Consider the following 25,982-nt stretch of genomic DNA (forward strand, 5'->3'; position numbering starts at 1 on the left):
TCATCTTCCTTACAAGGCTAAAGCCAGAAGCTTTCCTCGGCGCCCGGTCCCTTAAAAGCAGGAGAACAAGCCCAAGGATCCCGGGATGTGCTGCTGACAGAGCCCCGTGGAAAGCGCAGCAGAGGAGGGTGACAGTCACCTGGGAATCCCAAACCAGTGATGCAGATCTTCTAAAGCAACACGAAAGCAAACCCAAAAAGAAATCACTGAGGGGGGGAAAACTGCAACATGAGAGGTAAATATGTTTTTTTCTTGGGGAAATTGGGATAGCTGGCTGTGTTTTGTTTGAAAATTGTCATTGTAAGTAGGTGTGTGAAACTGAAATGCAGACTGAAAAATGCATTTATTAACCTCTGAATAAAGACTGGTCTGACTCTGACTTCAGAAGCAGCACTGGGTTAAAAACTCAGATCAGCAGATGAATTCAGGTGCCTCTGAAGAAATTTTCACGTTTCCCTTAAGGCATTCACAGCTTAAACCTTTTCAAAAATCTACATTTCTGTTTTGCTTTCTCTGCTATTGCTAGATGTTTTCAAGTAGTAGTATGCACGTTGTTTTGGGGGAAAAGCATGGCACAACCAAAACCTAAACCAAGAATGTGTCTCAGAATAAGTGTCTCCATCAAGGCATTTCCAATGCTCCCATAGCCTTGTTCTTGCAACAGTGCCTTTTCTTCAGAAAGATCCATGACCTACTGAGCTGGAATGTCTGTTGACATCTGGTTGAGGTTACTGGAACTGGTATTTGGGGTTCTTTTTTTTTTTTTTTTCCAGTTTAATTGAAACAAGCTGAGATTGTCAGCACATTGTATGAAGTGTTTCCATGCTCTGACTGTCTAGTCTGTCTGATGGGTAATTCTAGAACTGCCAGATCTGAATGGGAAAAGAGGAAACACCTCGAGAGTTCCAAACTGCAGCCTTTCTGTGGACCATGCTTCCAGGGATAGTCAGTGGCTGAGAGATGCAAGGATGCAAGACTTTTCCCCCCTGTCTGTAAGGTGGACCCAGAGAAATGTTTTGCGAATGTGGTGCTGTTGACTTGGGCTGTGTTCCTGAACTCCTGATTTACATCTTTGCAATGCTAGAGGACTCACAGATGCTTTTATTTACCAGCTAAAACGAAAAGGTGGGCTGTGGAGAAGAGCTGCTGGGATCTCTGACAGACCTTGAGGACATCTCCTGGTGGACAGATTCTCCCGTGGCTCAGCCTTGTAGTCTGCGCGTGCAGTCCAGGATGGAGGTGCTGCGTCGTTCCTCAGTCTTTGCTGCAGAGGTGATGGAGGTTTTTGACAGATCTCCCACTGACAAAGAGCTTGTGTCCCAAGCCAAGGCTCTGTGCAGAGACTACATCAACTCCAGGCTGATCCAGGCCGGCGTGAGCTGGAGCAAACCCGAGCACAACGCGCCGGTGCCCGGGGGGAAGCTGGCCGAGGTCTCCACCATACTGCTGCGGCTTGGTGAGTGCTGGCAGGGGGAGCCCAGCTGGGATGGAGGCATTTGCACCACACTGAGGTTCTGCAGGAGGCTTTTGGGCCAGCAGAAGTTCTGGGCACAGGCAATGCTCTGACCAGCACCAGGCCAGCTGGTGTCCAGCCACCTGCCAGCAATGCTGATCCTCAGCCCTTTCCTGAGCAGTGCAACAAGCAGCACCAGTTTCTTCCTTCATAAGCCTGTGGAGATGGAAGCTGGGGTGTTTCCTAGCCCACCTGCACACAGAGGCTCTGGTGGGCCAGCAGAGGTGCTGGGCACAGGCAATGCTGTTGGAGGTCACAGGGAGGGAGACTCCATCAGCTCAGTGAGGCTTAGCAGCTAATTAGTGCAATTAGTGAGTCAGACATGGTAAAACCTAATGGTATGAGGCAAATGAGGCAGCCCAGACCAAGGTGCTGTGTCTGCCATAGGCCTGGTTTATCTGACCTTGTATTTCCTCTGGCCAAGGCTAGGGAGGCGCCCTTTGACCACTGCAATAAAGAGGTTTTTCTTCTCTGCTTTTGGTTTTGGTGATCTTCCCTAAACAGCTCCCTTGCCTGAGTCTCCTCAGTCTCTTGGAGTGCTGCTCAGCACAGGGTTTCTATGAAGTTGCCTTTTTCTGAGGACTTCTAAGAGCTCAAAGTCACAAAGCAGTGTAAGAAAGCCCAGCAGCAAACTGATTGTGTGAGCACAGGTCTCCAGCTGGGTACCAGCTGTTCCCACAGCACTTAGAGCAGCCCTTCTCAGCTGGGTGTTTTTGCAGGGTTTTCTCCAGAGGGAGTGACTTGATTGCCACAATACATCTGGCATCTTCTAGGGCACTGCTACTGCTGGACTTGGGCTTCAGCAGTAGCTCACCCAGCTTTCATTTGGGGATAGATGCTCAGAAAATGTGTTATTGGACATTTTATAAAAGCTGATTTCATGACAGTGTGTTAATTTTCCTTTCTCTATCTTGGTTATTCAGCAACACCTGAGTTTTCTTGCTTTTAGATGGAGCAGGAAGGAGTTGGCTGATGTTGCGTGGCACCTTCATAGCATAGCAACAATGGGGGCTTCAGGGAGAGCAATTTGAAGGTTATGCCTGATGACATGAAGAAAATCTTTAGAGTTTGTACCAGGAGCACCTTTTAAATGTTAACAGTTGCCTGGCCTTTTGCTTTGGGTTGTGTAGCATCCTGTGTGCTCAAGTTGGCTCAAAATCCTGTTTGTCATTTGGGAACCCAACACCTTTATACTTGGAAGCTGCTCCCAACATCCCTCTTTGCCTGCAGGCTGGTATATTAGCTCACATCTGGCTGGAAACTACCACCAGCATTTGCATCTGATTTAATGACATCAGAGTTCAAACAGGTCTGGTGAAGTCAGCATTAGCTGGGCCTAACAAAGACAGGACCAGGGCTGGTGTTCCCACTTTCTCCCCTTTCTACCAGTTTGATATTATCCTAAGTTTCTTCTTAAGGCATAGCTGGGTTTGTTTTAAAGGACTTCTTTTTCTTAATTCATTCTTTTTCACTTTTTCTCTTCTACGCTGATTTTACTTCTGCTTTTGTTTCCAGTGGTTGCTTGGTTTTGGGGGGAATTTTCTTGTTCTTCTGCCAATCCCTCTGTCTGTTTGTACTTCCTTTCTTCTCCGCCTGCGTTGGGGGTTGAGATTTCTGTGCTTTCAACCCAAAATTCTGTGGGTGGCCAGGAACACGTTGAAGGGCAGGCAGGTGGCTCTGTGGATCTGAAGGCGTCTCCTGGATTGTCCAGATGGGAAGATTTGGCTGGTAGTCCCAGGAACCTGGTGCCTTCTCTGAGCCAGTCTGTTTGGAGAGCACCATGAAAGCAGAAAGGTGAGCAGTGCTCCCCATTGGGATGAAGAACAGTTTCCATCCTGTTCCTTTGGAAACTTTACTTGTCACGTGGCCCTTCCCTTTCTTTTCCCCTTTTCTGCTCTGACCAGCACCAGGCCAGCTGGTGTCCAGCCACCTGCCAGCAATGCTGATCCTCAGCCCTTTCCTGAGCAGTGCAACAAGCAGCACCAGTTTCTTCCTTCATGACAGTGCAGAGAAGCCTGTGGAGATGGAAGCTGGGGTGTTTCCTAGCCCACCTGCACACAGAGGCTCTGGTGGGCCAGCAGAGGTGCTGGGCACAGGCAATGCTGTTGGAGGTCACAGGGAGGGAGACTCCATCAGCTCAGTGAGGCTTAGCAGCTAATTAGTGCAATTAGTGAGTCAGACATGGTAAAACCTAATGGTATGAGGCAAATGAGGCAGCCCAGACCAAGGTGCTGTGTCTGCCATAGGCCTGGTTTATCTGACCTTGTATTTCCTCTGGCCAAGGCTAGGGAGGTGCCTTTTGACCACTGCAATAAAGAGGTTTTTCCTCTCTGCTTTTGGTTTTGGTGATCTTCCCTAAACAGCTCTGAGTTTCCTCAGTCTCTTGGAGCACTGCTCAGCACGGGGTTTCTATGAAGTTGCCTTTTTCTGAGGACTTCTAAGAGCTCAAAGTCACAAAGCAGTGTAAGAAAGCCCAGCAGCAAACTGATTCTATGGGCACAGGTCTCCAGCTGGGTACCAGCTGTTCCCACAGCACTTAGAGCAGCCCTTCTCAGCTGGGTGTTTTTGCAGGGTTTTCTCCAGAGTGAGTGACTTGATTGCCACAATGCATCTGGCATCTTCTAGGGCACTGCTACTGCTGGACTTGGGCTTCAGCTGGTTTATCTGAACTTGTATTTCCTCTGGCCAAGGCCTAGGGAGGTGCCCTTTGACCACTGCCATGAGCTTCTGCACATGGAAACTGCCACTGCTGCCCGGCAAATTCCTCCATAAGCACTGGAGAAAGGAGGAGAGGCCCCCAGATTGCTCTAAATGTTGCAAATCAGAACAAGGGCACTGGAGACCAGCACCAACGTGGAGGTCCTGGTGCTGCTGGGCAGGGAGGCTCTCCAAGCTTGGGAATGCTTTCCTTCCCTGGATGCTGCTGCCTGCCCTGTGCCTTGCTGCAGAACAGGGCATGTGTGCCTCCAACCAAACCCTGATCTCATCTGGGGCCTCCAGGAGCTGCTTGTTGGGAGCTGGAGCAGTGGCAGCTGCCAAGTGCTGATCCCAGGCTCCTGGGCCCAGCTAAGCAGGGCTATCCCCATTTCCTGACATTTTCCAGGAAGCCTGTGTGCTGCCTGGGAGGAGAAAACAGCTGTTGGTAGTCCAAGTAAGGTTTCCTCTTATCAGGGCTGACCATGTGTTGGCAGGTTTCCTCTTTCTGTCAAACAGGGGACACTCCCTTACTCAGAAAGGGCTGGGAGAGCTCAGCTGTGGAATTCTGCAGAGCTGGGGTTTGCCTTTGTGCTGAGTGCCAGATAAATGAATTAAGGATCACTAGCTAATGGCTCTGTGAAAAGGTCCTGATTGCAGTGAGATCATCTTTTTTATCTCTCACATAAATGAAATTTTGAAGAAGATCAGTTGCCCCCTGGCTGGGCCAAGTCACTTGGGTCTTACAGTGGGATATAAAGTTGTTGGGATACCTCTTCCTCTTCTCAGAGCACCCTTGTGCAGGAGAAGAACACAGTGTGTCCTAAATCCAAGCCAAAAAGGGCTCTCTGTGCACAAAGGGGCTTGGTCCCATGGGGTGTTTGCAGTGTCATGCTCCTACAGCAGCTGTGCAACCTTCATTAAATATCCATGAACCCCTACAGAGAGAGAAATCCCTTGGAAACTGGGCTTTATTAATTCTACTACTGAAAAACTTATTTATTTTGCTACACAAGGAAAAGCTTTACTGTTGTTTCCCAGGCCCCATAGCTCAGTCCTTTCGGAGGAGGCTCTCTGCTTGTCCTTGGTGTTTTTGTTTTGTTCTTCAAGCTGGCCTGACACCTCCTGCCATTTCCCAGCTGGGCAGAAAGGTGAAAACACATCTCTGTGTGTGTCAGGTACCTTGCTGCTGAGCAGTCAGCCATGCAGATGAACTTCTCTTTAACCATTTGAAGGAGAGAAAGAACTCCAGATTGACTCTCAAGTGAGCACAAAATAGCTGGCAGTCTCTTTGTTTAATTAATGCTGTGCAGCTCTGGGTGGATCCTTGGCTCTCATCAGCCTTCAGCATTCTTGAGTCACTCTCTTGCACTGGAGGCATTTTTGTACAAGCCTGATGGGGTGCTGAGGAAGGGCGTAGCTCCCAATGGATGTACATGTGTCACCATGATATTTTCTGAAAAATCCTTTCCCTAGGATTTCTTCTCCTGGGAAAAGGAGAAGCCTCATCTCCATGCTTTGCTGCTCTGGAATGTGGTCTGGATATTGTTTATCCAAACATGTGAATTGTTTTTTAATTAATGACCAATCACCATCAGCTGTGTTGGACTCTGAGGAGTCAGTCACGAGCTTTCATTATCGTTCTTGTTTAGCCTTTCTCTTTCTTTAGTATAGTTTTAGTATATATAATATAATATAATATAATATAATATAATATAATATAATATAATATAATATAATATAATATAATATAATATAATATAATATAATATAATATAATATAATATAATATAATATAATATAATATAATATAATATAATATAATATCAGCCTTCTGAGAACACGGAGTCAAATTCTCATCTCTCACCTCATCCTGGGGACCTCACAACACCACGTTCATGCTTCCTTCTCACTTCTGAAATAAAATGACATGGATTTGCTTATCTGGGCCCTGTCTCCTGTGTTGGAGGAAAGGCAGGCAGCCAGCCTGGGAACAGCATTTATATCAGGGATTATTGCAGCCACACCACTGGTACAGGGCCCCTGCCTGTCCCTGCTCCCTTTAGGAGTCCCAGGGTGCAGATGTGTCGTAGCAGCAGTCCCTGCTGGGGAATAATAATTAGCATTGACTCCATGGTTGCAGAAGGCTGACAATTGCTTTATTGTACTTTATTATATGATACTGTGAAAAACGCCAATCACTTGTTTTTAAATTTTTAAAAGTTTAATAGTATTAAAATGGTTATAAAAATAGTAATATAATTAGAGTAATAATAATTTGGACAATTTGGATTTAGGACCACATGAGACAATAGAAACAAAGAGTTGCAGACAGTCCAGGTACCTCTTTCTGGGCAAAATAAACCCGAAAAAGGACACCTGTTAACAGAGGATTAGCCCTTAAAAACAATAACCTGTTGCATATTCATACATCTCATACATGATGCATAAATTCCATTCAAACACAGGATTCTGTCTGGTCACTGTCAGCTTCTTCCTCTGAATCCTGACAGCATCTTCAGGCCTGAGCAAGGCAGGAAGAAGTTTGTGTCTTCTGATAAGTGAACAATAAATTCTCTTTCTCTGAAATATTTAGGTGTCCTGTGGCTGCTGTCTCAGTGGGCATACCTCATTTCTCTCTTAAAAAAAAATCTTACATAGCATAGTTTCTATTTTAACCTTTTGTTTAACACACTATTTAAGAGAATTAATACAGCATAACTTTCTAACATAACACATAGAATATTCATTTTAATATTTGCAAAAAGGCAATCATAAAATACATGCACAATAAAATAAAATAAAATAAAATAAAATAAAATACATTCACACGTTTTTCACAATACTATACTATTCAGAAAAACCCATTGCCCTTGCCAGACAGTCACGACACCCGTGTATCCAATTGGTCAATGAATCCAAAACACCACCACCAGAGTCCAATTAAGAAATCACCCTTTGGTAAACAAATCTCCTTAACGCATTCCACATGTGCATAACCACAGGTGCAGCAAGTGGAGATAAGAATTGTTCCTCATTCTTTTCTCTGAGCTTTCTCACAGCTTCCCAGGAAAACCCTGGGAGAGAGCTGTGTCTCTGTCTGTTCAGAGGATTTGTGATTTCCACGCAGATGGGAGGAAATTGCTTCTGAGCAACCCTAAGCACTCCTGTGCCTGCCTAAACTCAGGTGGAGCTGGGCTTTATGGGTTATCAGTTGTGGGTTTTTCTGGGTCTGGATTGAAGCTACTTGAGACAGTAATTCATGTTGGGACTCAGATGTTTATTATTTCTTATCAGTAAAACAGTCTCACTGCTGTGAGTTCAGCAGCTTTTCATTAGAAGGCACAAAATGGCCAACAATCTCTTGTTCCAAGGTCTTTTAAGACTAAACTATCCAATTAAGAACTGACTCCTGGATTATTTTCCCTTTTAACCCAATAACTGATCCCACAGAGCCCACAATGCAGATTTTCTGCCCAATCATAAAATGCCACCCAAACCCATGGAGAAGGAGGAAGAAGAAGCATGAAGAAGAAACCCGGGACAACACCCTGTGCCCTCCATCTTGCTTCCATCCACAGCTCACAAAAATCCCAAAACCTCAATTTCTAACCAAGTGATACACCTGCACTACTCTATAATCTATTCCACACTTTTGCGGATTCTGGTCTATCTTGAAGTCTGAGAAACTTTCTCCATGAATGAGGGTCAAAGCCAGTGCTCCCCTGGGGGTCAGGGCACTCCAGAGCAGACAGAAATATTCCCTGTGGTGCCCTGGATTTCCACAGGGCTTCACACTCTTTGCCTGGTGGCATCCCTGGAGTGAGACCAGCTGTGACTCCTCCATGGTGGGAGCAGGGCTTGGTGCTATCTCCTTGGCTGTTAGTTGGCAGGGGATGAGCTGGATCCCATTCACCTGATGGCATCCCTGGACTCCTCCAGGGTGGGAGCAGGGCCTGGTGCTGTGCCCAGCTGACCCTGCTGTGTTTTGGCAGGGGATGAGCTGGAGTACATCCGTCCCAACGTGTACCGGAACGTGGCGCGGCAGCTGAACATCTCGCTGCACTCCGAGTCCGTGGTGTCCGACGCCTTCCTGGCCGTGGCCACGCAGATCTTCACTGCAGGTATGGTGCCCACACACACACACAGAGCAGCAGGGATGGAGCCAGCTCCTGAGGTGAATGGGTTTGTGGGGAGTTCTCACATAGTATGTGTTTGTGTCTGAATTTGAGACAAGGAATTGCCTTCTAAAGGTTGGTTTGGAAATGGCGTGGAATAGGGGAGATATTGTTGAGAGAGAAATAGAGCTAAAATTTTTTTTAAAATAGCCTTACAAATAAGACTAAATAAAACTGTGAAAGATGCATTCTAGTGGGACCCATGAGGGGTAGTTTTAGATGATTGGTTGTAAGGCATGATGTGGTAAAAATCTGATAAGTCAAAAACCACTTATGACGTACTGTAATTAGGAGATAGTTGGCTTCTGATTGTGATGATGTGAATGATAACATCTGTATTGTCTCACCCTTCTCATGAGACTGAAAATGGAATTAAAGTTTTTCAAGCACCTCTCAGTTGCCCCATCTCTGAGTCAAGGAAAGGGTATTATTCAACACCTCTTGGAGAAGGCACAGCCTGCAAGGTGGGGCTTGCTTTCTGAAAGGGCTGTGGGCAGTTTGGCACTGTGCCCTTCTTTAATGATTTAATGAGAGCTCCTCTCTGCTGTCTTCTGGCAGGGAAATGTCTTGGGCTGTCATATCCTCCCAGTAGGTTCTGCCTCATTCTAGAAGGCACCTCCTGCCCTTCCTCGTTAGGAGGTGGTTGTTGCCTCATTGCAGAGGGAGGTCACTCATTCCAAGCTTCTTTGCTCACCTTTGGCAGCTGCAGGAGATTCACTGTTTGGGAGTCTCCCTTGTTCCAGCTCAGGCTGCTGATGCTGGGAGCCAGAATCAGCTCATCACAGAGAGCTCCTCTCCTGCTGGCTTCCCTTCCCACAGCAACACCCAGAGATGCAATGCAACCTTTTCCTTTCTCATGTTGGGGAAGCCCTGCTCCTTAAGGCTGTTCCAGATGAGCAGGTGCTTTGAGCTTTCTCTCTGCTTAGATGTGAGTGTGCTGCTGCTGCTGTTAGACTGGTTCCAGAGATGATGGTCAAAAGCAAAAATAAGCCCTGTGCTGCATTCAGCTTTTCCTGGAAACAATCCCTGCTCACAACTGGAAAAGCAGCCTGTGGGAGTTGAGGGAAGAGAAGCCTTTCAGAGGGATTTATGTCAGGCAGGTTCTGACATGGTTATAGGTTTTCTGCAGTGTCTTGTTGTGTTGTCTGTGGAAGGGATGGTAGATGTTAAAGATTGGAAACAAAACCAAAAAAAGGGGAAAAAAGCCCAAAGAAAGCAACTTGCTGGCAGCATGAAACCACTGAAACCAGTCACAATAGCATGGAGGTGTCACAGGATGCAGGGACTCCTGTCACTTTGGCAGTACTTGCTACAGGATAGAAATTCAGGTTTCAGTTGTACTTTCAAATAGGCTACCTCACTCAAAACCTTTTAACCCTCACAAAGAACTTTGTTAATAACTGCTTTATCTGGAAACACTGACACTTTGGAGAAGCCCTGGCATGCAGAAGGTCTGAAGCCCTGTGGTGGAGAGCACAGATCCTCTCCAGATGGCAAAATAGATCTCACAGAGGCACTGCCCAAGGCTGCTGGCGATTTGATCAGGGCAGATTTTACTCCCTGGGTTAGGGAAATTGATGCTGTGTCACTGGAAATGGAGGAACTGGACTTTATGCCTGGTTGTGCAGCCCTCACCAGCCTTTCAGAGCATGCCTGGGCTGCAGCTTGGGAGGGCCTGGGAGCTCAGAGAGAGGGAAAGCACGGCAGGAATGTGTCACTGTGGATGGTACAGAGTGCAGGTGCCCTGTCTTGTCACTTAGTGCTGAGCTTCACTGAAAAACAACACTCAAGCTGCCAGACTCAGGTGCAATTTGCAGTTTGCAGCTGATGTTAGGTGACTACAGCATTGGGGCTGGGCCAGCTCCAGAGCTGGAGTGACACAGAGAGCTAAGGCAGAGGCCAGGAATGCTGCAGGGGGGGCAGGCTGTGTGTGCTGTGGTGCTGGGGAGAAACCCTGCTGCCTCCTGGGAATTCTGCTCTCAGTGGGTATTGACAAATTCATGGAAAGCTGCTTTTTTTTATGTTTTTTTGGTGTTCTTCACTTCTCAGCTCAGGAGCCAAATGTGTGGGTAGTTTCAAATTAAAGTAGGAATCATATCTCATAGTTCTAAACCTTTCAGGGTATTAAGAATAGAATCTGGACTCAGCCCTCTGGGGCTGACAATGCTGGAGACTTTGGACTCTGCTGCCTCTCCTCTGGAGTCACCCTGCTGCAGAAATGGATTTTAGTGGGCTGATTCAAACCTTCCCAGGGCTCTCCATGCTCTGTTCTTAATTCTTTCTCATCTCTGCTGGAAGTTGTGCATTTAATTGCTTTTATCAGCTTGTAATTGTAATTTCTCCTGGGTAGAAGGTTGCTGAGTGGCTGAGGGGCAGGAGCTTGCTGTTTTTTAATGTTCCTGGATCCCACTGCAGTCTCAAAACTCAGCATTTAACAATAAATCCAGCAAATTGGAGCTGGCTGTAGCAGCCAGACATTCATTCCTTTTATTGTTTTTTTTTTTTTTTTTTCATACTTGAGAGGAAAGAGGCTCTTATTGAGCAAAGGAAACCAGACACTCAAGTTCAGGGTGAGTTTTCATGCCAATTACCAAGTTTATTAAGAAAACAGCTACAGTCTGACACTACAGTGCTTAGACAGCTTGGGGAGCCCCACTAGTCACTTAAAATGCCTTTGCAGCAAGGAAGCACGGGATTTTGACCCTTTTTTTTTTTTTTTCTGGAGAAGTTTTCTCCTTAATTTTTTACATGTCTATCTTCCACATTCTGGTCTGGTTTTGAGTCTTCACACTGTAGCTCTGTCTGTGCTCATTTCCTGTCCACGCTGTCTGCAAGTCCTGACTGAGCCCAGACCTGCCCTGAGCAGCCTGGTTCAATGCCTCTCAGAGAAGAAATTTTCACTAGTACCCAATTTAAACATCACCTGGTTCAGCCTGTCCTCTCAGTGAAGAAATTTTCACTAATACCCAATCTGAACATCACCTGGTGCAGCCTGGTTCAATGCCTGTTCTCTCAGAGAAGAAATTTTCACTAATACCCACTCTGAGCATCACCTGGTGCAGCCTGGCTCAATGCCTCTCCTCTCAAAAAAGAAATTTTAACTAATATTCAATCTAAACATCCCCTGGTGCAGCCTGGTCAATACCTCTTAGTGAAATTTTCACTAATACCCAATCTCAACATCATCTGGGGCCATATCCTCTTGTCCCATGGCTTGTCATCTGGGAGAAGAGCCTTTAGGCTCAAGCTGTGTTCTGTTCCCCTGTTTCCAAACATCTCATTTGTTATTCAGAGTGAGTTGAGCCCACCCTGTGTGGAGACAAAGCACTGCAGAGACCTGATCTGCTCTTGATGGTGAAGAAGCATCTGCAGCACCATCACCTCTGTGACGTTACCACCTGTTCTCATGTGGGGTCCAAAGCTGCTCTGCAGGTAGCAGGAGACATTCCCCTGCCTTCTACAAGCTTTGGTTTGGGGCCTGGCTGAGCTGGCATTTTTTTCCTTACGTTTTAAAACAAATGCCCAAAGGAAGAGGTAACTTGGTGGAAAAACAGAAGTAGAAAAGGGGGAGGCATTTTCCTTTCCCAAAGGAAGCAGTTCTGCCCTGTTGGTGAGAGCTGCTAGGCATGAGGGCTTTCTAAAAGCTTTCAGCCTGGTTTTTACTGGGTTTGGCTTTTCTTCAAGAGTGCCTGGGCTGAAGTGAGCCCTGTGTAACAGGAATGTAGGGTAAGTTCTTTCTGAGGAGAAAGCACTTTCCCTGCAGGAGCAAGGATGTAGGTGACACCAAGCTGACTGGTGCTGTTGACGCACCTGAAGGATGGGGTGACATCCAGAGGGACCTGGACAAGCTGGAGAAGTGACCCATGGGAATCTCATGAGGTTATACAGGGCCAAGTCCTAATGCTGCATCTGCTCTGGGACAACCACCAGGACCAGTCCAGGCTGGGGATGAGCAGATCAAGAACAGCCCTGGCAGAAGGACTTGGGGTTGTGGTGGGGGGAGAGCTGGGGATGCCCCAGACCTGTGTACTGGGACCTTGTCTTGGTTTGGAAAGACAGGAGTGTGCTAAGGAAGGCAGGAGACTCCCCTGAAATGGAGAATGTGAACCCTCCCCACCCCTCTGAGTTGCTGTAAATTTTAAATTAAGGGGCTCTCAGGCAAAAATATGGGAGCAGGAAATAACAGTTCTTTAATAAGGAAAGGAAGAAAATAAAAGGATAAAATAAACAATGCAGTACACTAGAACAACACTGCCAGAGTCAGAACCCAACCTGACACCCTGTGGGTCAGGGTGTTGGTGGCAGTCCCATTGGAAATGTGGCTCAGCCCTCCTGCAGTGTCAGGGCTGGTTCTGCTGGAGCAGGGATCCTGTAGAGAAGGATGGATTCTTCCTCTGGAGATCCAGTGGGAGGAGAGGCAGCTGCTGTTCCTCTGGAGATCCCATGGAGAAGCCGTGCTGGTGTCTCAAAACCTCTGGATTATATCTGGGTATCAATGCTTGGCTCCTCCCTCTGGGCTCACATCTCCCAATGGGATGCTGCAGTTCTTATCAGCCATGCAGGGACATTCAATAGCTGTTATCAGCAATGTCCCCTCCCGAGGGAGGAGTGAATGTGGTCACTCAAAGAGAGAGATAAGGCAAACTGCCCACTTGACAAAGATAATCTGCCATGCAGATGGCAATGGAAAACAACTTGCATTGCAATCCTCAACAGACCCAGAGCCCACCTGTGTGCTGGGCAGCAGGGCAGGGGAGATTCTGCCTCTGTGCCCTGCTCAGAGCTGTCTCCAGCCCTGGGGCCCAGCCCAGGGCGGAGCTGGAGCTGCTGGAGAGAGTCCAGAGGAAGCACCAGGGCGAGCAGAGGGATGGAGCAGCTCCGCTGGGAGAGCTGGGGTTGTTCAGCCTGGAGGAGAGAAGCTTGGGGGTGACCTCAATGTGGCCTCCAAGCCCCTGGAGGAGCCAACAAGGAAGTTGGAGAGAGAATTTTCCCAAGGGCCTGGAGTGACGAGGGAGAATGGCTTCAAACTAACAGGCAGTAGGTTTAGATTAGATATAAGGAAGAAATTTTTCCCCAGGAAGGTGAGGCCTTGGCACAGGGTGCCCAGAGAAGCTGTGGCTGCCCCATCCCTGGAAATATTGAAAGCCAAGGTGGATGGAGCAACCTGGGATAGTGGAAGGTGTCGCTGCCTGACAGAGAGTGGAAAAAAGAATTTGTTTTGAGACATCTTAGGATGCTTGGAATGTGTGGTGGGGTGGGTCAGCCCTTGCTGTGTTGGGGTGGTGCCCTGGCCCAGCACCCCCAGCCCTGCAGTGTCTGTCAGCCATGGCACAGTGAAGGCAGCACCCAGTGTGTCCAAGAAACTGCAAATCCCACCTGGGAGGAAGGGCCAGGATGGGCCAAAGCTTTAAGAAGCTTGACCACGAGGAAAGAACATTGTCCTTTGACCCTGTGGGGTTTGTGAGGTCCTCAGGACAAGGTGAGAGATGAGAATCTGACTCCTTGTTCTCGGAAGGCTAACATAACATAACATAACATAACATAACATAACATAACATAACATAACATAACATAACATAACATTGCTATACTAAAACTATACAAAAAAATTAAAGTATACAGACAGAGGGCTTAACAAGAATGATAGTGAAAGTTTGTGACTGACTCCTCAGAGTCTGACACAGCTGGACATGATTGGTCATTAAGTTAAAACAATTCACATGAAACCAATCAAACATGCACCTGTTAGTAAAAAATGTCCAGACCACATTCCAAAGCAGCAAACACAGGAGAAGCAATCAGAAAATTGTTGTTTTCATTTCTCTCTGAGGCTTCTCAGCTTCCCAGGAGAAGAAATCCTGGCGAAGGGATTTTTCGGAAAATATCACAGTGACAGACCCTACTTCATTTTGGAGTTTTACATTGCTGGAACTGCAGTTAGTAGCTATAAGTCTGTTTTTCTGTATCTTTCCTGTCTTTCTGTTTTTCTCCCTTTCTTCTCTCTTCTCATGGAACATGGCATTGAATGGGTTTAAAGGTTTTCTATGTTCTGTAGGCTGAGTCTATTCAATGGTAGGCGATGTTATGTTGCATTTACTCTTTTGCCAATGTTCCTTAATTTTCTGTAGTTTGCCAGCAAACTTTCATGAGGGGTTTTTTACCTCTTCAGACTATCTGGTTGGGATTTTCTCCTTTGAATCTATGCAGAGCAAAAGAACCTTGGTTTTAACCCTGGAATTAAGTGACTGGGGTGTAACACCGCCCATGACAGGGGGTTGGAATGAGATGAGTTTTGAATTCCCTTCCAACCCAGACCATTTCTCTGAAATGCTGTTAGAAATTGGAATTCTGCTCTCAGTGGATATTGACAAATTCATGGAGAGAGCTGCATTTTTTTTTTTGGTGCTCTTCAGCTTCTTCAGCATCCTGCTTGTCCCTCATCGCTTAGGCCTTATGGCTTGAGCTTCCTTCCTTGTGCACACCCCTCTCAGCTTTTCTTTCCTCCAAAGCTTGTTGTGTCTGGCTGCATTCTCCCAGCTGCTGGAGTGTAGCAGTGGCTGGTGTTTCTTTAAGGTCTGATTTGTGAGCAGGACTTTGATGCTGAGTTTGTTTGAATAACCTCAGGTTGTTGTGTGGTGCCCTGGTGTCTCATGGCTTCTTCATCTCTCCCCTGGGGCAGACAAGCTCATATGAGCAGGAATACTTTCAAGAGCATTCCTCTCCTGCTAATTCATTTTCCCCTGGGCTCAGCAGCGTTTACATACCTTCAGCTCCATGGCTGGCCTAGGGAGTGCAACTTGAATTTCTTATTTTTTAATAATGCCTTCTAAGCAGCCCTTCACTTTTTCCACATCCTTTTGTTCCATGTCTGTGAGCAGAGCTTTCTCTCTCTCTGGTTCCTTTTTGGACCAGCTTTCCATTCCCTGTTGTTGTTAGCTCCTGTGCATGTTAATCCACGCAGTGGGAAGCTGTGAATGGATTGTCTTGCTTGGTGATGAGTGCCTGTTTCACCCAGTGTGGATGACAGCCAGCCCTTCTGAGGGATTGGAGCAAGCCAATGTGTTTTCACTTCTCATGTGCACTGGGGAGAAGCAATTCCAGCTTTTGCTGAGATGTATCACACTGGTGTCACTCTGAACCTGGCCTGGACATCACAGGGGACAGAGGCACTGACAGAGGCAACTGTGCTCCTCTGCCCCTGCCAAGGGGAGTAAATGCAACATAACATCACTTACCACTGCACAGACTTTGCCCATTGAACACATAAAACCTTTAAACCCATGTTTTCTGGAGAGAGAAAAGTTCATGGTGCTGGTGTCCTGGGAAAGGGCAGAGGAGAACTGCTGGGGCTGCTGCCCTCTCCTGCCTGGGGCTGGCTGGGTGCTGGAGCCCTCCTGGAAAGGGGCCAGCCCCAAGCATGGTCCTGGTGTTGGAGGTGCCTGCTCATCCCTTGCTTCCTACAATATGAGAAGAGGAGCATAAGCTGTGCCCTGCTGTTGTGAGTGAGAAGCCCAAGCTGCTGCCTCCCTCTTCTGCCTCCAGCAGTGGCAAAGGGGACTCAAACAAGTGGAAATCAGGCAGGGATTTCCTCCTCTCCTGCCCCCATGGACTGACTCTAACAGGAAAGGCAGGCTGAAGGATTGGTTTGACCCCTTTGGGGGTGCTCTGGAAGGAGGATGCCCTGAGCCCTCTACATCCATCACCATTATTAACCAAGAACCTGATCTCTTTCTGCTGTGAAAGGGAGAGGGGTCTCTCCATGTGCCAGGGAAGCATTCCCCTCATGCAAATCCTGCAGCAGGAACAATCTTAGCAGGGAAACTGGAGTTGAATGGTTCCTCTCCATCCTCTCTGGACTGATGTGCCTTAGAGCAATCTGCTTTCCTGTGTGCTGGGTCTCTGTCTTTCACAGGTTGTAGATACACTTTTCTTCTATTTTGGGCTCAAAACAGCATTACCCAGGATTGGAGCTGTTTTTCTGCACCAGAGTGACTTCAGTCCCGTCAGTCTTTGTTACTGCCACGTAAATATCTCAGAGCTAATGGACTTGCTTCAGATATTTGAGGAGTGCTGTCAGCAAAAGCTTGGGAGTAAGCCAGTGAACTCTTCCCTGGAATTTTGGGTAACTTTTGTTATGTAACTCAAGATGCAGGGAACCACATTTCTGCAGGGATGGAGAACTGCAAAAGTGACTTATACTAAAGCTGAATATCAGCCAGCTGAGGCTCTGGTCCTGAATATATCATCAGCAAGGAGTGTAACCCCTGAAAGCCTCTTTCACTGGGTAGAACTGCAGTGACCTGCACTTGGACAGCCTCTTCCTTGCAGGGAGAACCCCTCTGTCTACTCTTGTGTGGTTTCATAGCCTCTTCCTGGCTCATTCTGCTGGCTGTCATGGTGACACACAATGTGAGAAAGGCAGATAAATGGTGTGAATGCCAAGCAGGGAGTGAACTTCCTGAGTGACAGCGCTGGTGTCAGGGACACTGCAGGGTCTGCTCAGCAAGTAAAGCCAAAAGAAGAACAGTCGCTTCAGCTACATTAAAAACTTCCCCTGCTCTCAGGGATAGTTCTGGGGAAGGACAGTGTCACAGGGGATTTGAGAGCCTCACAAAAGGTTCATCTGTAGATTTTTATCTTACAAAAATCCCATTTGTCATGACTAATGTAACGCTGAATGGATTTTCTTCAGTCTTACAGAGTATTCCCGTGGCTGACATTTGAAGAGTTCCTCTAAAGTTTAGTTAGTTTTTTGTTTTTTTTTTTTAAGGAAAAGAAAAGTAAGCAATTCCTAAAATTGTTAGTGTGTCCCTTTTGAAGCACCAAGTGCAAGAATTGTGGAAATGCTCTGAAATCTGCAGGTTTTCTAAAGAAATATAGGGCATTCTGCTGCAATGAGAACTGCTGTGAGGAGGCTGGGGCTCCATCTGAAGCTGGTCCAGGCTACCCGAGGATCTGAGAGTGCAGTGAAAGAAAGAGGGAGATTGTTTTACTCCATTTAAATTGTATTTTTGCTTGCTGAGGACATCCAGTTTTCTAATGGTGTGTTTAACCCCTCCTGATCCATACATCTAATCACTGCACACATCTTCCATCCTCTCACCTTGCTGCAATCCTTTGAGAACAGTTCTGTGTGGTTTTTAAACATTAGAACTTCACCAAGCTTCTGCCTATGTTTGGGAGAGACTTTGCGCAGATTCCACAGAGACCCAACACTGTAAAATACTTCCCAGTGTGCTTGATAAATATGGCTATCACAGATAATAAAGTAAATTGTGTGCAGGGGAGCGAAAGGGTTGTGTTTCCAGGTCACTGGTCCTGAGGAAAGCCTGATGAGGGGCAGCTGACTGCAGGGTTTGAGCATGAGGGATTTATGACTGCAGGGTTTGAGCATGAGGGATTTATGACTGCAGGGTTTGAGCATGAGGGATTTATGACTGCAGGGTTTGAGCATGAAGGATTTATGACTGCGGGGTTTGAGCATGAAGGATTTATACCCCGGGCAGCCCCAGGAGGTTGGCTGGTACCTCGAGCTGAGCTCCCACACTCATCCCTGACACCAACAGGAAGGTCCCAGCTGCTGGGACAGCTTCTGTGGAGCACTTGCTGCAGGCAGGACAGCCTGGCAGGAAGGCTGTCTTCTGGGAGATTAGATATCTGACTGACTAATAGTTAAGGTATAGATTGGTTCTGCTGTATTAAGACGCTCAGCAAAGAAGAGTTTATAATGCATTGTAACCTAAACTAAGGGTCTCCAGGCCTGCCTGCAGCTGGAGCTGACAGCTGTAGGCACAGGCTCTGTCACCCACAACCCTGGGCTGCTGTAACATCTTGGATATAATAAACTGCATTTTGTATACAATAAACTGCATTTTGGAGAGGAGCCTGGAGTCCCACATCTCTCATTTCAGCTCTTACAGTGGCGCCCAACGTGGGGCACCATCAGTAAGAGCCTGAAGGAGGGATGTGGGTCTCCAGGCCTGCCTGCAGCTGGAGCTGACAGCTGTAGGCACAGCACTGTCACCCACAACCCTGGACTGCTGTAACTCTTGGGTACAATAAACTGCATTTTGGAGAGCAGCCTGGAGTCCCACATCCTTCATTTAGGCTCTTACAGTGGCGCCCAACATGGGGCACCATTAGTAAGGGCCTGATTTAGGGATGTGGGTCTCCAGGCCTGCCTGCAGCTGGAGCTGACAGCTGTGGGCACAGGCTCTGTCACCCACAACCCTGGGCTGCTGTAATGTCTTGAATACAATAAACTGCATTTTGTATACAATAAACTGCATTTTGGAGAGCTGCCTGGAGTCCCACATCTCTCATTTAGGCTCTTACAGTGGCGCCCAACGTGGGGCACCATCAGTAAGAGCCTGAAGGAGGGATGTGGGTCTCCAGGCCTGCCTGCAGCTGGAGCTGACAGCTGTAGGCACAGGCTCTGTCACCCACCACCCTGGGCTGCTGTAATGTCTTGAATACAATAAACTGCATTTTGTATACAATAAACTGCATTTTGTACGCAATAAACTGCACTTTGAAGAGCCGCCTGGAGTCCCACATCGCTCATTTTGATTTTTACAAATATGATGTCCTTTTCCCTTCTCGCAGGCATCACGTGGGGCAAGGTGGTGTCGCTGTACGCCGTGGCGGCGGGGCTGGCTGTGGACTGCGTGCGGCACGCGCAGCCGGCCATGGTTCACACCATCGTGGACTGCCTGGGCGAGTTCGTGCGCAAGACCCTGGTGACGTGGCTGAAGAGGAGAGGAGGATGGGTAAGAAATGCTGCATGTCTCATTGGACGCGTTTCTCTGTGCCCAGACCTGAAAATATCCCAGTTAGTGGAAGTGAGAGTGTGCTCTCTGCAGCTTTATGCAGAAAAAGGCTATGGGAGATTTTCTTTCACAATGCTGTGGCCACCTCTGTCCTACTTACCCCTTACACCTGTGCTGGACTTACATAACTCTGTTACTGCCTCATGGTCCCATCCTCAAAACCATCAGTAGTTCTTCCTTTCTTCTTCCTTTCTTCTTCCTCTCTTCTCCTCTCTTCTCCTCTCTTCTCCTCTCTTCTCCTCTCTTCTCCTCTCTTCTCCTCTCTTCTCCTCTCTTCTCCTCTCTTCTTCCTCTTTCTTCTTCTTCTCCTCCTCCTCCTTCTTCTTCACCTTCACCTTCAACTTCTCCTTCTTCTTCTCCTTCTTCCACTTCTCCTTCTCCTTCTCCTTCTCCTTCTCCTTCTCCTTCTCCTTCTCCTTCTCCTTCTCCTTCTCCTTCTCCTTCTCCTTCTCCTTCTCCTTCTCCTTCTCCTTCTCCTTCTCTTCTCCTTCTCCTCCTTCTTCTCATCCTTCTTCTTATCCTTCTCCTTCTTATTATTATTATTTCAGTCCTGGCCCACCATCACCTGTTGTGTTCCTGATCTTCCCCAGAGCTAACAGCCATTCATAGAGGGGCACTGTAGGGTCATTCCTGTGAGGCACAGGCACAGATTGCTCAGGGAAGCTGTGGTTTGCCCCATCTCTAGAAGTGTTCAGGCCAAGTTGGATGGGGCTTGGAGCAGGCTGATTTTAGAGGAAAGTGTCCCTGCCTGTGTCAGGGGGTGGAACTGGATGATCTTTAAAGTCTCTTCCAACCCAAACCATTTGATTCTGTGATACTCTTGGCCAGCTGTTTCTTAGAAACTGGTAACAAATGAGGCCTGCCAGCTTAATTCTCACTTCACTCCTAAGCACTGGATTCCTTTGGTCTCTCTGTACTTAATGTGAGCATTGGTTCCTGTGGAGGATGGTTCATAGAAAAACTTTATTTTGGTGCTGTGGCATAGCTAAATACCTTCCCAGTGACCTCCCCAGCTGAGTGGAGAGACTGGCTGGCAGCTGGGGGTAGTCTGCATGTACCAGGCAGGGACACAGACACAGATCCTTGGATCCCCTAGTGTGCTGCTGGGCAGATGCTGCTTGGGGCAAAATATTGCCCTGTGACACCACTCAGTTCATAGGACATCTTGTTCCCAAGGCATGCAAATTCCCTCTTTTCCAAGAGGTGAAATGTATTCCTAAGCTGTCAGGAAATGGTCAGGCTCCTCACCCATACACATCTGGAGAGAGTGGGGTGTCTTTTTCCAAACTGAGTATTGCTCCTTTGTGCTGAGACTTCCCAACCAGTCAGTAGCTGGTTCAGTTCCCTGATTTCTTCAGGAGTGTGAAGAAAAACTGGGAAAGTATCATTGTTCTGATTTGGGATCCCTTGCACTTACTAAGTACCAATCCTACCTTAAATCATCCCTGCCCTCTCCAAAACTGTGTCACCTTGAGGCCAGCTGTCTCAGGGAGCTGTTTGGTTGGGCTAAAAGTAACCTTTGATTTGAATGCCCTGATCTGTTTCATTTTGTGTTCCAAAAATTAATTGTGCTGAGGCAGGTGAAGAGGATATCCTGGAATTAAGTGACACTGTTCCTGCCTGTGAATGCCAGTCCCTGTCTCAGTATCATTTCAGGCTTTCTTTAACTGCATACCTGCTTGAAATGTATTCTCTGAAACTTTTTTCCCCCTAAGGTCTAATTTCATTAAAACAGAAATGTTGTGTAGGAACACATCTCTTTCCAGTTTCCAGCTATTTTTATTTTGTTTTGGTAAAACTTGCATGCTCTGATAAGCTAGCATCTTGTTTTAATTCATGTATTGCTTCATTAGAGTTCAAAACAGAATGTTTGGATCGTTCCAAAAGGATATTTTTGGAAAAATTTGTTGCATAGCAGACAAGCTGCAAAACCCATCTCCAGACCAGCATTTATTGTATGTAGGGTCTTAGAACCCAGGGAACGATTGGTATCTGATTCTATTGATTCAGAAGGGTGAATAATTGTTTTATTAAAACTATACTATATTACATTAATAATATACTATATTAAAGAGATGCTATACTAAAGAGATACTAAAAATTGTTTTATTAAAACTATACTATATTACATTAATACTATAGTATATTAAAGAGATACTATACTAAAGAGATATTAAAATACTTAAGAGATACTAAATAGATATTAAAGAATACTAAAGAAAAACTTGTGACTGTCTCAAGACAGGACACAGTTTTGACCTAATTGCTTAATTAATATAAAGAACTATTACTAGAATCTAATTACTAAATCCCTTCAGGTAAGCAGTCTTCTTAACACATTTTACATGTGCAAGAACAACAACAGGAGCAGAGAATGGAGATAGGAATAGTTTTCTGTTTCTCTGAGGTTCCTCGCTGGCATTCCCAGGAATTACCCTTGGGAAGTTGTGCCTATCTGCTCTCTATGAAGAGAGCTGTGGCTGCAAGCACTGGTTCTGTGCAGCTGAGGGGATAAATCCACTGCTTGCTCTTTTTCCAGCCATCCCCCTTTAGAGGGACAGCACATTCCTGTTGGGGTTGCTGAATCCATGCTGATTTTTCCTGGGATCTGACCCCAAGGAAAGGAAGCCAACTTTACTGTCCCTCATCAAGCACAGGTCTGTGAAAGCTGCTGGGCTGCCCTGATACAGCCATTTCCAACACCCTGATCAGCAGCTCTGGGCTCTGAAAAGGAAATACTTTCCCTCTAGAAATGAGGGGAAATGCTGCTAATCCCATCTCGTGCTGTGCCTATCCGAATGCTCTTCTCTTGATGTAGGCCACTGTGTTGGTTTGTCCTGGCTTGCCATCCTTGTTCCCCATCTCTTACTCATCAGCCTAGGCTGAGGCTGCCAAGAATAACCCCCATCCCTGAGCTGGTCCAGGAAAGACTCCAAGGAGACTTGGGGAAGGCATTTGGGGTTCTCCATTCAGCAGCAGGTTCCCATGCTGCTTCCATAGGGTGGAGAAGAGTGCAGGACCAATGCAAACCTGCATGGAAGAGCAGGAAAGAACCTTTGAGGCATCATCTCCTCCTGGGAAGAGTTTGCAGCCTCAGTAGTAGCTTTACAGTGGAATGGAAAGATTTAATTTGTTTTTAGCAGCATTTGCTACAAAGCAGTGTAGGCGACTTGAATTTGTTTGAACAGTTAACATAGCATATCAAACTGCCATTGCAACAGTTTATCAGTGCCTGGCCAGGCAAAAAGCCCTAAGTGGCTTTGAAGTTTTCAATTGCACTGCCTTATCAGGTAGGCTTGATTTGGATAACAACAGCTGAGGCAATTGTTAAACAGCTGAGCAATTCTGCTTATCTGAGCAAGCCCCATGGAAATGTGTAAGTGCTTCTGAGTGCAGCTCCTCTTGGTTAGAGCACTGAGGTCATTGCCTTTGGGAGAACAGAGCAGGGCTTTGAGGAGTTCATTTCCTCACCTGGCTGTTAACCCCTCACAGCTGTAATCAGCCCGGTGGGTTGGGTTGGTTGTCCTGGCTCACAGGAGGCACTAAAGCCCATTAGAGCTTGTGTTTCTCAAGGATCAGGTGCCCTAAAATGTGTGTTCAGACAGGTCCTGCGTGGCTAAAGGGACAGTTTGACACAAGTGTTTTAAACCTGACCCCATGCAGGCTGCTGGAATCTGACAGGTTCAGTTCAGACTATTTTCAAATGCAAATAGGGTGAGTGTGCTGGAAGTGTTCAGGGAGACCCACCTTGCTTTCCTCCACGATACAGATCAATGCCTGTGACCACTGGTACCTCACTGCAGCATCCTCTGCTCACTCCCTGGGCTCTGCTTGCTGTGTTTGTGTTTTTCAGCAGCATTTCCTCACCTTGGTGCTGACGCAGCTCTCTCCTGCCATCCTGCTCCTTCCCATCACTGCATGCTCTGTGTTCCTCCCTTCTGCAGTCTCTGCTTGTGGCTTGTTCATGAGCTCAGCTCCTGCTGGTGCTCCCAGGAGAGCAGCAATGGGGTGAGCTGCACCGGGCCAGCCTTCCTGACCTGGTGAGCAAGGAGCTGCTGGAATGTGTGGCAGCACAGTTTCGATCTGTAGATGATGATGGGGTTGGTTAGTGTGGCTCTACCCACTAACCAGACTCTGGGATTTGTCCCTTCAGCCCCTTTTTCCTTTCTGATGATGACCAAGGTTGGTCAGGCAAGGCTTATGCATGCCTTGAGCACAGGCAGAGGGAATAGAGAAGATTATTATCATCTCTCACAGCCTGTTTTGGTGAGGAACACTTCAGGGTTGAGAGTCTCACTCATCTGTGCTTGGTCAATGAGAGATTTATGTTAGAAGGCAAATTTGGAAGGCTGCTGAGCTGAGCTTGTAAAGAAAAAAACTTTTGGGGCTGTGAGCGTTTGCTATCCTTGTGATGTGAGTATTGTTCCCAAAATCTATTTCTGCAAACCACATGGGGCTGATATGCTAACAGTGTCACACATCCTCAGTCCACATCTTGTTGTGCTGGGCTGGAGTTTAACCAGAACTCAGTTATATCATGGGGAAAGCTTTTAATTTTGATTCCTGCACCAGAAAATGCATTTTTCTCTCTACCTCTGTCCTGTTCACTTCACCTTCTCGATATTTTCCATTTTCTCCTTCCCATGCCAGCTGAGAGCCTGTTTCTATCAATTTGATGGGGTTCTTTTCCTTTTTTTAAAATTTTTTTAGTTATTGTAGGCCAACTTCTCATTAATACTTGAAACTGGCTGCCCAAGTCATCTTTAAATCTGGGAGGCATCCCTGCTGGCATTTGCATTTCCACAAACAAAGCTACAAAGCTTGCATTGCTTTAGATTTAAATTGGGGGGTGGCTTGCTTGAATGCCTTCCAAATAAAGCATTAAGGCAGGAGAAAATGTACAAGCAACTTGAGCTGATATTAACCAGGACAACCTCTGGGAAGCATCTGGCTTTACAGAAAAGGATGGGAATGCTGATGCTGCTGAGGATTCCTAGACCTTTTGAACAGCGCAAGAAAGTTGCATTTAGCTATCCAAAATGAGAAGTGCTGGATAATCTTCCTGTAGCATTTCTGTCCCCAGGGGTGGCTGAAGAGGGGGACAGTGGTGGGGAGTTAGTAAAGTGCATTTTGCAGGGCTCTTGAGCCTGATTTAATAACTTTGAGTGTGTGGAAGTGTCAGAGCCAGCACCTGGTGCTGCAGCAGGGGTGGTGCCATGGGCTGTGGGGCTGGCACAGCCTGCAAAAGGGGCTGACCTGGCAGTAAATGTCCAACAAAGAAGCTGTAAAGGCTGAGGAAAGTCAATGCAAGTTCTCAGGAGTCAGCACAAGAGATTTTGGTGCAGTAGCTGAATCTTTTTGGCTGGGGATAATCACAGATTTATCAGCAGCTTCATAGGAGGTGTTGAAGCAGTTGAACAATAACCTATGGAAGTTATGCTGAGAGTGTTCTAGGACTATAGGAATGATAATACTTCCACAGTTTTGCCAAAATATTTTTGGACCTATATAGCACATGACAAGTGTTTATCAACTCCTGTATATGTACGAGACCAAACTACTGATTTAATAACTGATTCAAGCTTTAGTCTTTTATGCTGTGACACTGAGCTGCTCCTTAGGGTGCAGATGCCAGGGGGTGTCTCAGGGTGTCTCTGACAATCTCTGTTCCCTCCTCTTCAGGCAGACATCACAAAGTGCGTGGTGAACACTGACCCCAGCCTTCGCTCCCACTGGCTCGTGGCTGCTCTTTGCAGTTTTGGGCACTTCCTCAAGGCCATCTTCTTCGTCCTGCTGCCTGAGAGATGAGTCTGGGATGCCAAGCACAGCCCCCTTGCCCCATCTTCTCTCCCACTCCAGAAGCAGCGAGAGGTAACTGGAGAAGTAATTCCAGACTGGTAATGGCAATCTCTGAAGAGGAGGAAGAGAAGAACTGGGACAATAAAAAAAAGCCTCGTTCTCCTCTCCCATCAAGTGGCAGCAGATGATCAACCACAGTCTCCTATTTGCAGCCACAGGAGCCTCTCTCACCATTAATCCTTCCAAGACTCTTGTTTCCCTGGGCGTCCTGCATGTGTGGCCCAGGTGTGGCTGGGGCTGTCAGCTCCTCGTGGCTGTGCTGCATGCTTCTGCCAGCCCCAGGCAGCGGGGAGGAGCAAGGGAATGTTGTTTCAAATGGGATAAGAAAATAGGAGAGGGGGAAGAGTCCCTCCTTCACTGTACATGATTTCCCTTTCAGCCCTCAGACTTGCCTTGTGTTGATGTTGTTTCGTTTGTGCTTCAACTCCATCTCCTCCTTTATCCCTGATTCACTCGGTGGGCTCTGCCCAGCACTGCGTGGTGGGTTTTTAATGAGATGAAACCAAGCAGTCTGTCAGCAGATGCTTGTCCCTGCCATGTCTTGGAGGTTGGTGTGAGGGGCAGGATGACAGAGCAATGTGTGTCTTGCTGACCCCTCTAACTGCACTCACCCCAGTCAAACAGGAGAGCAAGGGGCAATGCCTTCAAGCAGCAACTCAGGATGAAACCATGAAGAAAAATGATTCATCATGAAGAAAAATCTCCACTGAGATTCTGTCAGAGCTAAGCATGGAAGTGGGAAAGGCTGGGGGGTGTGGGCAGAAATAGGGAAGCAGCAAGTGGTCTGGCTGGCATTGTGAAAGCAGTGAGCTGTGCTGAAAGCAGCTGATGTATGTTTCTCCTTTAATCTCTTACAAGTACAACTCAGTAGTCTTCTTTGTGGCAAACAATAAAGGAAAATAAGTGGTA

At 47.0% G+C, this 25,982-nt stretch overlaps 1 protein-coding gene across 2 annotated transcripts; it reads left to right on the plus strand.

Moving 5' to 3' along the window:
- BOK (BCL2 family apoptosis regulator BOK) lies at positions 1–25,982 on the plus strand. 2 transcript variants are annotated; one of them, XM_063166605.1, is made up of 5 exons: positions 1–235; positions 1,113–1,456; positions 8,203–8,331; positions 18,991–19,154; positions 24,901–25,982. In XM_063166605.1, the coding sequence occupies exons 2-5, from the start codon at positions 1,234–1,236 to the stop codon at positions 24,919–24,921; spliced, it is 537 nt and encodes a 178-aa protein (XP_063022675.1). In that variant the 5' UTR covers positions 1–235; positions 1,113–1,233; the 3' UTR covers positions 24,922–25,982. The 2 variants fall into 2 exon arrangements, with proteins under 2 accessions (XP_063022675.1, XP_063022674.1); XM_063166604.1 differs by having other exon boundaries at positions 2–235; positions 24,897–25,982.

Source organism: Melospiza melodia, chromosome 12 (assembly GCF_035770615.1).
Source record: "Melospiza melodia melodia isolate bMelMel2 chromosome 12, bMelMel2.pri, whole genome shotgun sequence".
NCBI classification, from domain to species: domain Eukaryota; kingdom Metazoa; phylum Chordata; class Aves; order Passeriformes; family Passerellidae; genus Melospiza; species Melospiza melodia.

Coding starts and splice junctions, on each gene's coding strand:
- BOK (XM_063166604.1), top strand. CDS start 1,234: ATGGAGGTGCTGCGTCGTTCCTCAGTCTTTGCTGCAGAGGTGATGGAG. Junction 1,457..8,202: donor CACCATACTGCTGCGGCTTG/GTGAGTGCTGGC, acceptor GTGTTTTGGCAG/GGGATGAGCTGGAGTACATC. Junction 8,332..18,990: donor CACGCAGATCTTCACTGCAG/GTATGGTGCCCA, acceptor CCCTTCTCGCAG/GCATCACGTGGGGCAAGGTG.